At 32.1% G+C, this 15813-nt stretch overlaps 2 protein-coding genes across 3 annotated transcripts; both read left to right on the top strand.

Moving 5' to 3' along the window:
• Positions 1-419: 419 nt before the first annotated feature.
• Positions 420-5890, top strand: SDN3 (small RNA degrading nuclease 3). Of its 2 annotated transcripts, XM_068609301.2 has the most exons (12): positions 420-564; positions 1325-1507; positions 1589-1672; positions 2843-2911; positions 2999-3139; positions 3261-3377; positions 3455-3524; positions 3661-3761; positions 4142-4282; positions 4375-4482; positions 4655-4759; positions 5036-5890. In XM_068609301.2, the coding sequence occupies exons 1-12, from the start codon at positions 532-534 to the stop codon at positions 5495-5497; spliced, it is 1614 nt and encodes a 537-aa protein (XP_068465402.1). In that variant the 5' UTR covers positions 420-531; the 3' UTR covers positions 5498-5890. The 2 variants fall into 2 exon arrangements, with proteins under 2 accessions (XP_068465402.1, XP_090155808.1); XM_090299682.1 differs by lacking the exons at positions 4375-4482; positions 4655-4759; positions 5036-5890 and having other exon boundaries at positions 422-564; positions 4013-4211.
• Positions 5891-7612: 1722 nt separating this feature from the next.
• LOC137808273 (protein RER1A) lies at positions 7613-10210 on the top strand. Its single transcript, XM_068609303.2, has 4 exons — positions 7613-8182; positions 9491-9671; positions 9812-9874; positions 9953-10210. Exons 1-3 carry the CDS (start codon positions 7842-7844, stop codon positions 9863-9865), a joined length of 576 nt encoding a protein of 191 aa, XP_068465404.1. The 5' UTR covers positions 7613-7841; the 3' UTR covers positions 9866-9874; positions 9953-10210.
• Positions 10211-15813: the final 5603 nt, after the last annotated feature.

Here is a 15813-nt window from a genome sequence, read left to right on the forward strand (position 1 = left end):
GAATAAAAAAAAATTTGAACTTCACAATTAAATTCATATGCAAATATGCATTTAAAATATTATTTTATCTATTTACTACAAATATATACCTGTAAAAACTAAAAAAACAAATAAAAAAATATAAAGAATGTGGACTTATAATTCAAAATTTAGAACTGAGAGAATTTTACTTCTTATAATTCTAATTTATATGGTAATGTGGATATTGATTAATATAAAACAGATTATAATATTGATATTTTTATGGATAATAACTTGGATATAGATAATATAAAATAATTATATAGTTAAAAACTAAAAAATTAAAATAAAGAGAATAATAGAATAAGCAGAACGTGGTTATTTTTACTGTTTAAATACTGTAACAAAAAATGTACCATATCTGTGAATAAAAATAATAATAAAAAGAGGGGGAAAAATTGTAAAAGCCCTGAACCAGCGGAAACAGTCCCTGAAAACCTAGAGTCGCGCGCTATATATGCTTGGACGCTGTTCTGCAACGAGTTCGCCACTTCTTCGCAGCAACACAACATGGAAGACAAGATAGACATTGCAGACAAGAAGGTAAGCTTCCTTCGTCAACGCTTCAAGCGTGTTTGTTTCTTTGTTCTCTGTTGATTCCAACGCCTTTGAAAAAACAGTTCAATTTGTGCGTTTGTTTTTGCTTTTAAGTTTCCTTAGTTGTTTAGTATTTTGAACGTAGTGCTGTGGAATCAATTGAATATTTTAGGTGGTGAATTTTAATGGGGATACTAGGTTGTATGTTTTGGCATGAATGAGTTGAAGCCCAAGGTCACTTCCAAATACTAGGTTTTTAACAGACTGTGTTAAATAATAAGGGGGATTTGAGAGTCGTGCTATACACTCTTAGTTTAGCTAAAAAACAGCTTAGAAAGAATTTTCTTGTGTATCTTAGTTTGAGTTGTGTGTTTCCTGTCGTTGTTTCAATGGTGATGAAATCATTGGACTAGATGCCTATGCTTTAATACTTATATAATAGATGAAAGACTACATTTGATGCGAACCTAGTGAGTTAGTTCATAGAGAATTAGTAATTAGTTTTAGACTCGTATGTTTGCCAAAATGTTTTGCAACTTCTTTGCTGTAGGTGATGATAATAAAAGCTAGTGATGTCATCAGTAGTCATATATAGATAAATAGATAAATTATAATACATTGTGAGACTTTTAGATGTATATGAATGCTAGTTTAAATGGGTGATGAAATATCGTGATTGTTTTGTTAGTATTTTGTTTTCCCTTTCCTTCTTTTTCCTTCTATCTTCTCTGTCCCAGAAATATAACCAGTGCTTCCATGTGGGTAGGTGTTGGTTGATATTGTAAAATTGGTACAAAAGAGAGGCCTCAAGGGTAAGCTTGGAGACTGGAAGGAATTCTTGGACACTCATGACAGAAGGTTTGGGTCCAATTTGAGTGATCCATCAAAGCGACCCCATGAGTTATTGGCTACATTTCTAAAGTCTTTTTCGGAGGAGGAAGATTTGAAGGTAAATAACATTTCGGTACCAAAAATATGTGCACATACACTCAAAACATTTGAGTTTCATTTATTTCTCCTTTGTGTTCAGTTTTTTGATAACATCATGCGACATCATGCAAACCAATACATGTTGGAGCGACTGAAAGATAAATCCCATGAGTCCCCGGAGCAGGTACATTTTAATGGTGATTGTTCTGCTAAAATATTGTTTTAGATTTGTAGTTAAACTTTCTTTCCTGGATTATAGTAGTAAGTGTTAATGTTATTTTACTTCAGTTATGACTCAAATATTAGTAAACACTTTTTTGTTTTCATTTTGTAAGTTTTCTATTGAAGACTGAGTTTCCTTCACATAAAAGTTATACTCGCAGCATGTGTTTTGGGCTTTCTACCAACCCTTTGTTGTTATTTCTTTAAGTGATTGAAAATTATTATTCAATTTCATCTGAGATTGCTCCAATCAATGTTGTCAAAACTGGACTGGGCGGTTTAACCAGTTAAATCAGGTACCGGCCTAGTGTTTGGTCCAACGCCATGAATGGGAAAACCAGGATAACTAGTGGTTTGGGAGGTTCAACTGGTTGGTTCTAAAAACATGTGTTCTTTTTGTTGTAGCTGTTCTTTTTAAGAGAGTTGTAGTTACTAATGGATTTTATTTGTTATTGTTGAACTTAAATATGATGTATTAGACTTGTTTGCTTTCATATATAACTTACTTTTGTTGTATGCTATTCTATGACTTATGACACTTAAATTTTAATTTTGTAAATATATATATATATATAATCTTTTTTTATTAACACTACTTTGTATATTGTATTTCTATATTAAAAAAATAAAATGATAATAATTTATTGAATCCAGTTTGATATCGGTTGAACTCTGGGTTAAACCTTAATCCCATATCTTTCGGTGACTGGACTGGTTCTAAGAACCTTGGTTCTAAATAAGTACTATTCACATGTACCTTCTGCCTTATTCTTGAATTACTTTTTACATACTTCTAAACTTATACCTTTTTGAGTTATCGTTTTCCTGTTTTATATTTAAATGCCAATTTGAAATTGGCTCCCAAGTTAAATATTTCTTGTTGCTGCAAACAAATCTGAATGTAGAACTAAAGCCTACTAAATTAAAGAGACTGCAATTGATAGTGGCATGATGCATAATCTCTATGATTCAGCAAAATCAGATATTCTGATATTACTTTTTGCTGATAATTATACTTTTTCTTCTTACTGGGTTGTGTAATTGATAATGGGTATGAACATTGTTTTCAAATCAATCTGTATTTATAAAAAAATTACTATAAATTTTCTAACGTCTGATGTTTGCTGCACAGAGGCTAGTTCAAATAACTCTGCAGCATCCGTTATATCCATTGGACTATTCATTTCCATCAATTGATGAGGTTTGTTACAATCATCTGGACCTGAATTGAAGGGCTCAATAGTTATTCTGATGTATTGTGTATGTTCCTTTTGATGTGGATTTGAAGGGGTGGATAGTTATAAATGTTAAAAACAAACCCAAGGTGATGAAGTCTACTACAATGCTTGCTGTTGATTGTGAAATGGTTCTTTGTGAAGATGGGACAGAAGCGGTAGTTAAAGTCTGTGTGGTAGACCATAATTTAGAGGTAATTTATGCACACTCCCTCTATTACATACCCTCCCAAAAAAGGGTTTCACATAACTGTGTTTAAAATCATTCTCCTTTTCCGGTTATAGATAGATAATTTTCTGAACTTTTTTTTTCAGGCCAAACTAAATGAATTTGTAAAACCTGACCAAAATATTGTGGACTACAGAACAGAGATCACTGGTGTCTGTTCTAAAGATCTAGAGGCAGTGACTTGCTCCTTGGCTGATATACAGGTATTTTGTGGTTTCCTTTGTTGTTTTTTTATAGTCCTTTCATGTTTCTAATGAAGATATGTCTTGTACTTCTATAGAAATCCATGAAGAAGTTGTTATCAAAAGGAACCATATTAGTGGGTCACAGTTTGCATAATGATCTACGTGGTAAGTTTGATAAACGTTTTAGTTTACTTTGCTGTGTCTTAAAACCTTCTGCTAGATTTTGAGTATATGAAGGGACTAGCTCCATTGAATTATTTTTTGTGATTCTATTTTTTATACTAATGCCAGTTGTTTGCAGCGCTGAAGCTTGATCATGTCAGAGTCATTGATACTTCCTTTATCTTCCAATCCTCGGATGGATCTATGCACAGAAGACCTTCTTTGAATAGTTTATGTCAGGTAAAGTGGCAAATATTTTATATGCAAAAATTAAGGTTCTCCATTACAAAACATAATTTATGAAGTATTATGAGAAATGATCACATATCTTTTGGAGGAATGATGTTTATTTGTGATGGCTTATGTCTTGAAATTTAAGATATTTCATCATCCAGGCCTGCACAAGAAAATTATAGCAACATAGAAGAATAAACACAGAAATGAAAAATATTGATCTTTGATTTATAGTTTATCACCAATTGTTGTGACAGGCTGTGTTGGGTTGTGGTGTTCGGGAAAAAGGTGCTTCACATAATTGTCTAGATGATGCATGTGCAATAAACACAGAAATGACAAATATTGATCTTTGATTTATAGCTTATCACCAATTGTTGTGACAGGCTGTGTTGGGTTGTGGTGTTCGGGAAAAAGGTGCTCCACATAATTGTCTAGATGATGCATGTGCAGCAATGAAGCTTGTTCTTGCAAAGATCAAACATGGTGTTGATAGGGAATTTTCAATTTCATTGGCTCAAGAGCATGTAAGCAGACATATACATCTCCATTACATTGTAGTTGTAATGATGTTCATTGGCGACTAAAGGTCAATACTATTACTGTTATATTGTTTTAGGTTCCAGAATGTGATACATCAAAGCTTTTTCTTCACAAGATACCAACCACTGTAAACACTGAAGCACTGCATAACATTGTTCCTGGAGAATTCAGAACTGAACTGCAGGTAGTGTGTTCTATGGTTATTTCAATGTTCTAATGAAGAGGTTCATATGTAATTATTTTAATAGTGTGAATCTCTTCAATTTGAAAACAATTATATTTGTCTCACGGTAATCTTGTTGGTAGTCTGTTTCTGGGTTATTTTTTGTGTTTGAGATCTGATGCAACTGCTGCAGCATTCCAAGAATGGTCAAGGAAGACATTATTCTGCCTTAGCTGTTTTTAAAAATCCACAAGAGGCTGATAAGGCCTATAAAAATGTCCAGGGAAGCCAATTAAAGGTACATACATGATATATAACGGTGTGCAAATCTGTTACTTGATATCACTAAATTGCTTGTTGATTAGCTGAGCCAATGAAATGCATAAATGTGGATTTCACTCTCCACTATAATACCTGAACCCATTTGTCCCAATAGATGTTTGAAAGGAAGATATTTTTTTGGACAAGTCTTCTGTTGATAAACCAATATTGCAGTCGTATATTACTGAAGTACATTTATTTACTCCGGGATTACTGATCTATCTCATAATAATATGTATATACTTTATCTCAGGATACATATGGGCGTCCACAGAAACTTGTAACATTTCGGCTAAGTACAGGCATGTCTGCCACTCTATTTGTTCGGAAAATGGTAAGTGATGAACCCAATGACCGGATTCAATCTAACAAGAGGGCTTTACAAACGGATGAGGCAGTTGATGTTTCCAAGAAAGCAAAGATAGATAAAAACATTGAAGAGGATGATGCCCCAAAGAAAGCAAAGATAGATAAAAACATTGAAGAGGATGATGCCCCAAAGAAAGCAAAGATAGATAAAAACATTGAAGAGGATGATGCCCCAAGCAGTGATGCCCATTCAAATGAGATTGAAGCACTGAATCAACGATTAAAGCAAAGTGAATTGGAGATCGAATCATTGAGGAAAGAGCTGACACAGAAAGATTTTGAAATATCCGCGCTGCATAAAATGGTAGCCTCTATGAATAAGCGAAAAAATGTAGCCAGGAGATGAAATATTGGATTGTTTGGTGAAATGAAGATTAAAGGGATGCTCGTAAGCCAGGTCCTCGTAAATCTATGGTAATTTCTTAAAAATCGGTTCGGGGAACCGTACAGTTTTGAGACATTCATGTTTAGTTGTCATGTTAATTGCTCTGAGGTTCCAGAAGTTGTAGCCTGCCAGTCTAAATTTGGATTTAAATATTTCCCTCGAAGGATGAACAAGTGAACCGATGAATGTTTTTGTCCACAACTAACGTTTTACTGCAATTATGTGTTCTATTGACATTCCTTCATATGAAGACAACTCATTTAATGTTGACAACTTTGTACTAGTGGTTTTTTATTTGGGCCGCTTTTAGCTCTATAAGTTATAAATTGTTAGCATTGTTTTGCGAATGTTTAACTTTGCTTTTCAGAAGCTTAGGCTTTGAAGGTATTTGGGATGCTTTTCAATCTTCACATGGTTGTAAAAAAGTGTGACGCGTTAAAAATGTTTAAGGCTGAATTTTACTTAATGTCATTCGGTGCACACATTTTTACTTCTACACAATATACGTAAAGGGACTTTACTAGTAGGATCTCTGGTGCAAACCCATCGTGGTTCATTTAAAATAGCTATTTACATATGCACCTGCTGTCTCTGAATGTTATTAAGCCTGTCTGTCACAAGTGAATTTTGGAACAAATAATTATAAACATACTAACTTCTGTCAAAATTTTGTAACTAAATAAATAAACAAACAATAAATACATAGGAGGAACAATAAAATAAAAACTTGAATAACTTAAGTGAGAAATTTTTTACAAATTAGGTTGTGTATACATTAATTTTGACTTGTGAAAACATTAATTCTATTTTTCTTTGAAAATTCTTACAAAAAAGTTTGTCTCACACACGTAATAACAAGGTTAAAATAGCCTTTTATTTATTTTTTAGATAAAGGCAAAAAATTAAATTTAAAAAATGACAGCTGTGGGATTTGAACCCACGCCCTTTCGGACCACTCGGCCAAACTGTCACAATTGACAAACAAAGTTGCTCAGAAGAAAGTTTTATACATCAGAAGGTGAGAGTAATTATGACCATTTTTCGGTTTTGGAAAGTAAAAACAAAAGTGGCGGAGAGGACTAAATTCATCCTTTAGGCTATAACAAAGAAAAATAAAAAAATTATATGACAAAATACAGTAATCATTTCACTTTCTTTTTCTATTGTAGCAATCCTTTAATACAAATACAAATGACTTATTACAGTAATTATATCAGTGAGTGAACATAAAACAAAACATGCATATTGAAGAGGAAGTTTATTGTTATTCTTAGAACATATAATTAAGAGGTTTTAGAGGATGTCATTAGGGTTAAAAACAGTAAACATAAAACTACACAACCTTCTTTATTGTCTTTTTCAATTTAATTTTTATCTGTGCTTTTAGTCTAGCATAATTATTACTTAAATCTTACAAAAATGAAGAACTATGACTTTATAAGCTCATAATGAAATTTATAAAATAAACTATCTAAATTTTTTGAGCTTCTAATGCTCTAAAAAGCTCTGACAAATATTTTAGTTGGTAAACACCATGAAATTTGAATGAAATGATTGAAAATTTGGAGTAACAAAACAAGGAAAATATTTGTTGCTGAATTATATATTAACATCTTAATAGGTTTAATAATTGTTTTAGTCTCTCTGATTTTATCGTTTAATTTTTGCAATTTTTCTTTATAATTTTTTTGTTAAAAGTAAACATAATATTCATAAAATGTAAAGAAATATTTTTTTCCACTACATAATGAAAAATTGAATATTTTCTATGGTGTAGTTAAATAATTTAGTTATCCATTTCTAATTATGCTAGCCTTTGTTAGTAAATTTTGTCTAATAATGAATGAAAATCTAAGAAAACTATGACATGATATAAATTTGTAAATAAATAATAACAAAGATAAAACATTAAAATAAAAATTAAGAAAAGAAAAATATAACTATATTTAATATATTATATTTCTTAATTTTTATTTTAACTAGTTTGTACATTGACTAAAACTCCAATAAAAAGTATCAAATATGTGAGTAAACTTAAATGGATTTATAGAAATGATAATCAATAATTTTGAATTCGAATTTTTAATATACCAATATCGAAAAGGGGAATTTTGCGGCCTATAAAAGAAGAGTCCTTTTTTTTTTTTTTTGCCTATAAGATGAATTTTAAGTGAAAAAAATTGTTGGTTGAATTGAAGATTAGGACTGAAGAGGACCAAGAAAAGAGGGTTTACTTAAGCGACAAATCGTTGAATTGAATCTCGATTCCTCCCTCAAGGTGAAAGCGAAGCGGGTCCATCCAGCGATGGACGTCGCCGGAGGATCAATTAGAGCCGCCATATCACGGTGGGAGTTGGCGGTGTGGCGGCAGTACCAGCACGTGCTGGACAAGTGGACGCCGCTTGTGGGACGGCGGTGGGTGGGGTTGCTGGTGGTGGCGCTGATGTACGCGCTGCGCGTCTACTTGGTGGAAGGGTTCTACTTAGTGTCGTACGGTTTGGGAATATACATCCTCAACCTTCTGATCGGGTTCCTCTCCCCTCAGGTGGACCCCGAGATTCTCGACGGTGAGGGCCCCACACTCCCCTCCTCCGTAAACGACGAGTTTCGTCCCTTCGTTCGCCGCCTCCCCGAATTCAAGTTCTGGTTCGTTATCTTCTTGCATTTCTTGTATTCTAATTACTATTAATGCAATTCACGATCATCAATTAATTTCACTTCATCGGTCCCCGCCATAGCGCTTGTTCTGATCGATCATAGTTACCACAGAACCCAAATTCCATGGGTTTTATTTGCCAGGTTATTGTTATTGTGTATTTACAGGGTTGTGTGTGCTGCGAGTTTTTTTTTCCAAAGAAAAACAGTTGGCAACCAAACCGCAGGAATAGCCAAAATGTCTCAATTTGTGGGTTCTTTGCATTTGTCTACATTTCTTGTTGTGTATAATTAAGGATTGTGATGGAATTGCAACTCTTACTACAATCGCAATTTAAAATCTTGGCTGCATTTGTTACATGATGTAATCTTAGTATTTTCTGGAATTACATTTTTAATGATGTTATACCTAATAAAAGAATCATCGATAAAAAAATTAAAAGAGAAAAATGGAAAAGGAATACAAAAATGAAATGGTATGGAATAGGTAATTAACGTTGAAAATGAAATTCTATTCCTTTTTGAGGATATAAGACATTCTTTTTATTGTAAATTTTTTGTTCGCCTTCATTTTCTTGGGAATAACATTCGTATTTTAGGAAAATGAAAAAAAGAGAGTTTGTGTTCTGCTCTAGTTTCCATGCGGCACAGTAGCTTGGGGTTGAGACTGGTGCTGCTGCTTTGCCGAGGTTGGGTGAAGGGGTGGTGAGTGGTGACCACATGCAGAAATTTTGACCCTCTAAGTCGATGAATCAATAAAATAGTTAACGAAAGCAGCACCAATCTCTCAACCCTACTCCAGATTTTGTCAGTGCCAATAAAAGCTAGAGCAGTTAAGTTGGGTTATCCGGAGGAGAGTGTTATTATATGTCAAGGTGTTGAATTGCTGTTGCAGTCACACTTCCGTCTTGTTCTTGGTATTACGGAAAATTACAGAGAAATGTTTCGGTGGCATTGTGTCGAGAGCAACTCCAAAACCTTGAGGTTGTGGACAAATTTGCTGTTGTGAACCGATTTCGAAATTCTTGTTTTATGTGAAACTAAAAGAACATACATGAAAGGAGCAAATAGATTGATCTGTCGATTCAGATAAAAATCTGGATGTTCATGCCCAAAAGTAATGAATTGTTCGGAAATGCTGACATTGCAAATCAGCATTGCATTTTATGTGTGACATTTATGGGTTTCTCGTTGGGTGTTGTGCTTCTAAGTTATAGAAGTACTTCGTTCACCTGAATCTTCATGTTTTTACCTTCAGGATTTTGACATGGAGATGTTGTTTCTGCTGATTGTAAACAGGTACTCAATCACAAAGGCGTTTTGCGTCGCATTTGTGATGACTTTCTTCAGTGCGTTTGATGTTCCAGTGTTCTGGCCAATACTCCTCTTCTACTGGGTGGTCCTATTCACGCTTACAATGAGGAGACAGATATCTCACATGATTAAGTACAAATATTTACCCTTCTCATCTGGAAAACAGGTAAATTAACATTTTCATTAAGTACAAATATCGTCATAACCGTTGTATGGCTTTTCCCATTATTGTGTTTTACATAAATACAGTTTCGGTTCTAATGGTAAAAGCTTGTTTCTTTTTTTTTTTTCTTTCAAAACTTGTAGCGTTATGATGGAAAGAGAGCATCACCTGAAAGCACAAGCCTTTCAGATGGCTGAAATTTTCAGGTTAATTGAACTTTGCTTAATTTAGGTAACAGATCATTATGTGTGGCTTGATATTATTTGCTGTATATATTTTGACAGCTAGGAAGTTGGAGAAAGTTGCTCAAAGTCTTGTGTGGACCCGGGGATGTCCGATTCCCATTGGAGCCAAGTTGTTTGGACTTTTGGGGTATTGAATATTTTTAAACCCTAGTAAAAGATTCAATCTAGGAAGATAGAATTGTGAGTTTCGGAGGACTCTTTCTTTACTCAATTCATTTTTCTTTATTCTGTATTTCTATATAGGTAAATGCCTCTTGTTCCTGAATTAGTCGTCAAAATAACTGCTTTTATTTTGAATTTCTTGCAATGCGTTTATACCGAGTTATCTTTTTATACTGCCTATATATATTTTAAATTTTTAATCAAGGTAATTTTTTGGAAGTATAATTTCTAGAAATAGGCTCATCAATAGGAAAATAAAATAAGACTATAAAGCGAATTAAAATTTTCATGCAAGTTAAAACTACCCTGAGCATCTCAACTTTCTTAGAAGTTAACCTCATTAGAATTATTTTTTTTCGGATTTTTTTCTTCGAGCAAGAATTTGAACACCTATGGTTTCGGTTGTTGTAAAACTCAAAGCACCAAAAGAGTAATTGACGTGCTTGGTTATGATTAATCACATGTTGAAGCAAATAGAAGGGGTAGAAGGAAGACAAATTAGAACAGACAGAGATGGGAATTAGAGCAGAGGGAGAAATCTTTCATGCATTCCTCCTTCTCATTCATGCATTTTATGGTATTGTTACTGTATCTCATGGATTGAATCTATATTTTTTGGGCCTCTTCATCATAGTTCATATCATCTCCTTTCTAATGGACAAACACTTTGTCTAGAAGGTGTAGATCATGATAATCCTGTAACAAGCCATCCTCAAGCTCCCCAGGTAGAGTCTTCGGGAAAGAAATCAAAATATGACAATTGCTTCCGGCACCCTACAACTATGGGAAATGATCAAAATAATGTTTTATGCAGTTTTTAAATAGGAGTTATTTGGTTTTATTATAATGATTTGGTTTTGTTAGAATATTTTTTTTTGGATTCCGAAATCTCTTTTCCACGATATGTTTTTGGATTTTGTTATTTAGATTTATTTTTGGCATAAACTTTTTGTATTGAATTGTTTTTTTGAATGGGATTTTGATTTTTCAAATTTATTTTGGAATTTTATTTCTGGAACATAAAAGTTCTCTTCCAAATTCTTTTTTTCAGAATGTATTTTTTAATTCTGAATTTTCAATTGTGGAATGAAGGACAATTTTATAATTTTAAAAGTTGATTGAGTGTGGGTTCAAAATCATTGGGTGCAGAATATACTCTTTTGGTGGGTTGCCTTCAATTTTGGAAGCCACTACACTCAGAGGTACCACTTTAGGTTGGTTGTCAACAGAGAGAGTGGGTAACTACAACTCCTTATCATTTTTACATAATGGCTTGAGTTTGGAAGCATGGAAGATGTGGTGGATTTTGGAACCTCAAGTAAAATCTAACTCAAAGGAAGTGTCATCAATGCACTTGATGATCTGTCATAGTCCATAAAAATATTTGGGCAACTTTTCAACCATTCTTCCTCTCGTTGAAACTTGACATAAGGTTATATTTCAACTTAACCCACACTAAGTTACCCAAATGAAATGAATGTGCATGTACTGTTGATCTGCATAAGTCTTAATGTTAGTTTGAGCTTCAAGCAAATTAACTGATGTTCCACAAGTGCTAGATCTAGTAACATGAGGAAGTAAGGAAGATGGTAGTTTTCTATATTCTGTTTGATAAGGACTCATTCCAGCTGAAGTATGATACGATGAATTATAGTGTCATTCAACCCAATACATATCTCCTTGCTGATAATAAGCAGTAGTCATGCGTAACATAGTGTTGTTGAGCCTGAAAAATGATCGCAAAATAGGGCTCATGAATAATAGGATCTCAATCAGATAAAATGCATGCTCTTGGGTATCCTATGGAGCTTGCATATCAGATAAAATTTTCATGGTATTTTTCTAACAATAGTGGCGTAAGAGCAGAGTTGGCAGAGAGGTAAATTTTGCCTTGATGAAACAACACACATTTGATAGTCGAAAAACTCCTAGGGTTCACTTCTACCCACTTTAATTGTTGACTGAGCTCTTGATCAACATGATAGCTTATTGGAAAAATGATGCCTAACATTTGTCTGAGCTTTGGTATTCTTAAGCGTGCATTTACAACTCTATTGGAACCCCCAACCTTATACTGAATATCGTAGTTGTAGCCCATTAGTTTTGAGAGATAATATTATTGTTCAGGAGTTTAGATATTTTGTGTTATTAATTCTTGTGAGCTTCGTTGATATGTATAGATGATAAATTTTCGTCCCAATAAATAGCCTTTGTAATGACATGTAATTTCCAACGGAAGTGGACGATCTTAGAAGCTTAAGGCAAAATTTCTTACTGAAAAAGATGACTAGATGTCTTTCCTACTACAACACAACACCCATGCTTAGTCCTGATGCATCTGTCTCTAAGATGAAGTTCTTTCGAAAATCCAACAAATGAAAGGTTGAGGCAAACACCTTGGCCTGTCTGTAATAAGAGGGATTCACAAAGCCAGAAAACTTGATGGTGGTTGGGATTATTTAATATAATTGTAATATAATTGAGGTTGTCGTATCTAAAGAGAATTAATGTTTTAATAAATATATCTTTGAAGATGAAGTGATGTGAAAACAAAGACTTCCACACAAAGCTTGTTTATATCTTTTGGAAGGAACTTTAGGATAGAAGGTATTGATGGAATGAAGTATCTTCAACAATTTTTTACTTGTCCTCTTCTTCATTTTCCACATGCTCTTCCTCATTCCTTACAACATCTTTCTCAATTTCTTCTTCAACCTTTGCATTTTTGTCAATGTTCCTTCCAATCACTTTGCCACTTCTTCACTTCTTGTGGTAATTGATTTGCTTCAGCATGAACTTTATCTTGTTGTTTAGTTAAGTGATGGATTACTTGACTCATTTTTCTTGACCTACTTGGTTCTTGTTCAAGCCGGAAATGGCATTTGGGCAAGATCCATAACAGAATGGAACGATATGGATCACTTACTTCCTAAAGTAATCTCGGCAAATAACCGAGCTATTTAGGATTCTCATTTAAATACATACATGGATTTATCTCCAAATTATTACCTTAATTTATATAATAAAATCTCATCACAATCAATCCTATTATCACATAATTAATATTATTTTTTTATAAATGACTTTTATTCCAACATATTTTGTATTTAATGTAATTCTTTATCAACCAAAATATTGGAAATCCTCATTCAATTACCTAATGGATTTATCTCCATCTTATTATTACCCAACTAAATCTCGAAGCAATATTACACAAGGTAATTCTTCGAGAATTGATTCTTATTATGAGATATTGCAATTAAATTTATTTATGTCTCATAATTTGATATATTGTTATTAAATCTATTTGTTTTACAATAAAAAATAATGAAATTAACATAAGCTAATAAATATACAAACAACTCATTAAGAGTGTTCTCAACTTTTTCATACTCACTATACTCTTTATACATTATAATTTATGTTCTTGCTGGAGAATTTTCTGCATGTGCAGATCTTTCCCTTTCCTTGTGATCGATCACTGTTTACAGGAAAGCCACCCAATCATCATCTCGGAAACCATCCATCATCTTGGCGAGAACATTGACGTTCATGAGATTAGGTAAAAAAAATTCGATCTCCACTAGTTAACACATTTGCATTAAACTCTACACCTCTTAAATCAAAACACTTTTTTAGATGACATTTTATAAAAATATTTACATGGAATTTTAAAGTTTTAGTTTTCAAGTGATTTAGTAATAGTTAAATTTTTAATTGCAATAACATAGCCACACATCAACATCGAACCTTTTAAAATTTTATATATAGATAAAAGTTATACAAAATTCCTTGGATATTTTCTCTAACTAAAATTATATTTACGTCTAAGTAACTCATTAATTTAAAGTCTAGGTTGGAAGGTTAACAAAAAATGTCTTAAGAAACTTCTATTTGAAATAAAATAAATGACATAAAAAATACTTTAGATATTGATCTAAGTTTTATTCACCTTTTATTTTCAGAAAACATGTTTAGACATTTTCTAATTTTTTTAACTAATAATGAAACATATATTAAGATTTTGAAATAATCATAATATAATAACCACCATTTCTGAATATATATAAAAAAAAAGTTTTCTTCAGGGAGTAAGTATCCCATCATCTCTATGTGAAAAATTATAGAATTAGATTTCATTCTATGGTATTTTATTTAATGTTTTGGTTAAAATTTTCAAAATTTCAAACCTAAAGATTTTTCGAAACACTTCAAATTTTATATTTTGAACTTTTAAAAAATTTAAATTTTCAAAACTTTAAAATTTTTAACTTTTTAAATTTTGAATTTTTAAATTTTTAAATTTTGAAATTTTTAAATTTTGAAATTCGAAATTTTGAATTTTTTTTAAAATTTCAAAATATTTTACCCTTTAACTTTCTTTAATTTTTTTTTTCTATTTTATTGTTAGATTAATATTTGATTTTGTTTCATTATTATGGACATTGCATCATTTTCTATTTTTTTAAAATTGTAAAATTTTAAATTTTTAAATCTTAAAGCCTTTTTGAAACACTTTAAAATTTTCAAAAGTTTTCAAATTTTCAAACCCTAAATCCTTTTGGAAACACTTCAAATTTCGAAATTTTATATTTTCAAAAAATTTAAATTTTCAAATTTTGAATTTTTAAAGTTTTAAATTTTTAAATTTTGAAACCGAAGGTTTTATAAATCCATCAAACCTCTTTTTCATTTTTTATTTTCATACTTCCATTTTGATATACCACAATTTTCCCCAGTTTGAATAAGCGAGGGAGGAGTTTTCCATTTGATATAAGGAGCAATTTTCTTTTTGATTTACGAATTAATTTTTCATTTGGTATAATGAGAAATTTTCTATTTGATTTATTGATCAATTTTCTCTTTTTTTTTTTATGTTCGTGTTGTTCCTTTTCTCTCTCTTTAGATTTTTATCTTTTTATCTTCTTTTGAGTGAAAATTAGTGTTGTCCTTTTTGTTGTTGATCGGTTATGGATGTTCGAGGTTTTCTACCGTGGCTTTGGATCGCTGATTGAGAAAATCTCTATAAGTTTTGGTGTTTGCGGTATGTTATGGGAACATCTCTCCAAGGTTGCCATTTTTTTCAAGGAACAAAAGAAGTTGACAAATTATTGACTTTGGTGTTGTTTGAGTGCAATATACTGATGTAAGTGATTGGGAAGAAGAATTTATTGAAGACCTTCTTGAGCATCATAAGAGGTTTGTTTTCTGATAATTAGTTAGCATATATTCACTTTAAAAATGAAAAAAAATATTTTACAATAAAAAGCAATCCATGATAATTTCTCACTGCAGAGACTTCAGGAGAAACAAGATCCGGTTGTATTTGAAATTATGAATGTTCAAGAAAAAAACACAAAAGTTTCGCGAACATGTATCATGCTGATGGAATGTTTGTGTGATTTCCTCATCAATTAAGATTGTGTTTCTATTGTAATATTTCAGAAGTTATCAAAGGCCATTGTTGAGGAATGGAAACCCATATTGGATGCTCTTGATATGGATGCTAGCAATGGAAATTCTTTGAAAGCTCATGCATTTTTACAACTAATAGCAAATTTTGGTATTGTATCTGGTTTTAATGAGGAGGAGATCCAGGCTAATTCCAGTGGTATTTCCATGTTGTCAAGTGTTGATTTGTGTCGTTACCTTGGGTATACATATTTGAGTTAATTTATAAATTAAAATATTTGTATGCAATATGTGTACCATAAACTAGAATCAATGGCCATGTTGTG

The sequence above is a fragment of the Phaseolus vulgaris genome, chromosome 3, assembly GCF_051622355.1.
Source record: "Phaseolus vulgaris cultivar YP4 chromosome 3, ASM5162235v1, whole genome shotgun sequence".
Lineage (NCBI taxonomy): Eukaryota > Viridiplantae > Streptophyta > Magnoliopsida > Fabales > Fabaceae > Phaseolus > Phaseolus vulgaris.

Excerpts from the sequence above, each read along its gene's own strand:
- LOC137808273 (XM_068609303.2), top strand. The coding sequence starts at position 7,842 with ATGGACGTCGCCGGAGGATCAATTAGAGCCGCCATATCACGGTGGGAG. Across the intron at positions 8,183-9,490 it reads CTCCCCGAATTCAAGTTCTG|GTACTCAATCACAAAGGCGT; the intron begins GTTCGTTATCTT and ends GATTGTAAACAG. Across the intron at positions 9,672-9,811 it reads CCTTCTCATCTGGAAAACAG|CGTTATGATGGAAAGAGAGC; the intron begins GTAAATTAACAT and ends CAAAACTTGTAG.
- SDN3 (XM_068609301.2), top strand. The coding sequence starts at position 532 with ATGGAAGACAAGATAGACATTGCAGACAAGAAG. Across the intron at positions 1,673-2,842 it reads CCCATGAGTCCCCGGAGCAG|AGGCTAGTTCAAATAACTCT; the intron begins GTACATTTTAAT and ends TTTGCTGCACAG. Across the intron at positions 4,283-4,374 it reads TTTCATTGGCTCAAGAGCAT|GTTCCAGAATGTGATACATC; the intron begins GTAAGCAGACAT and ends ATATTGTTTTAG.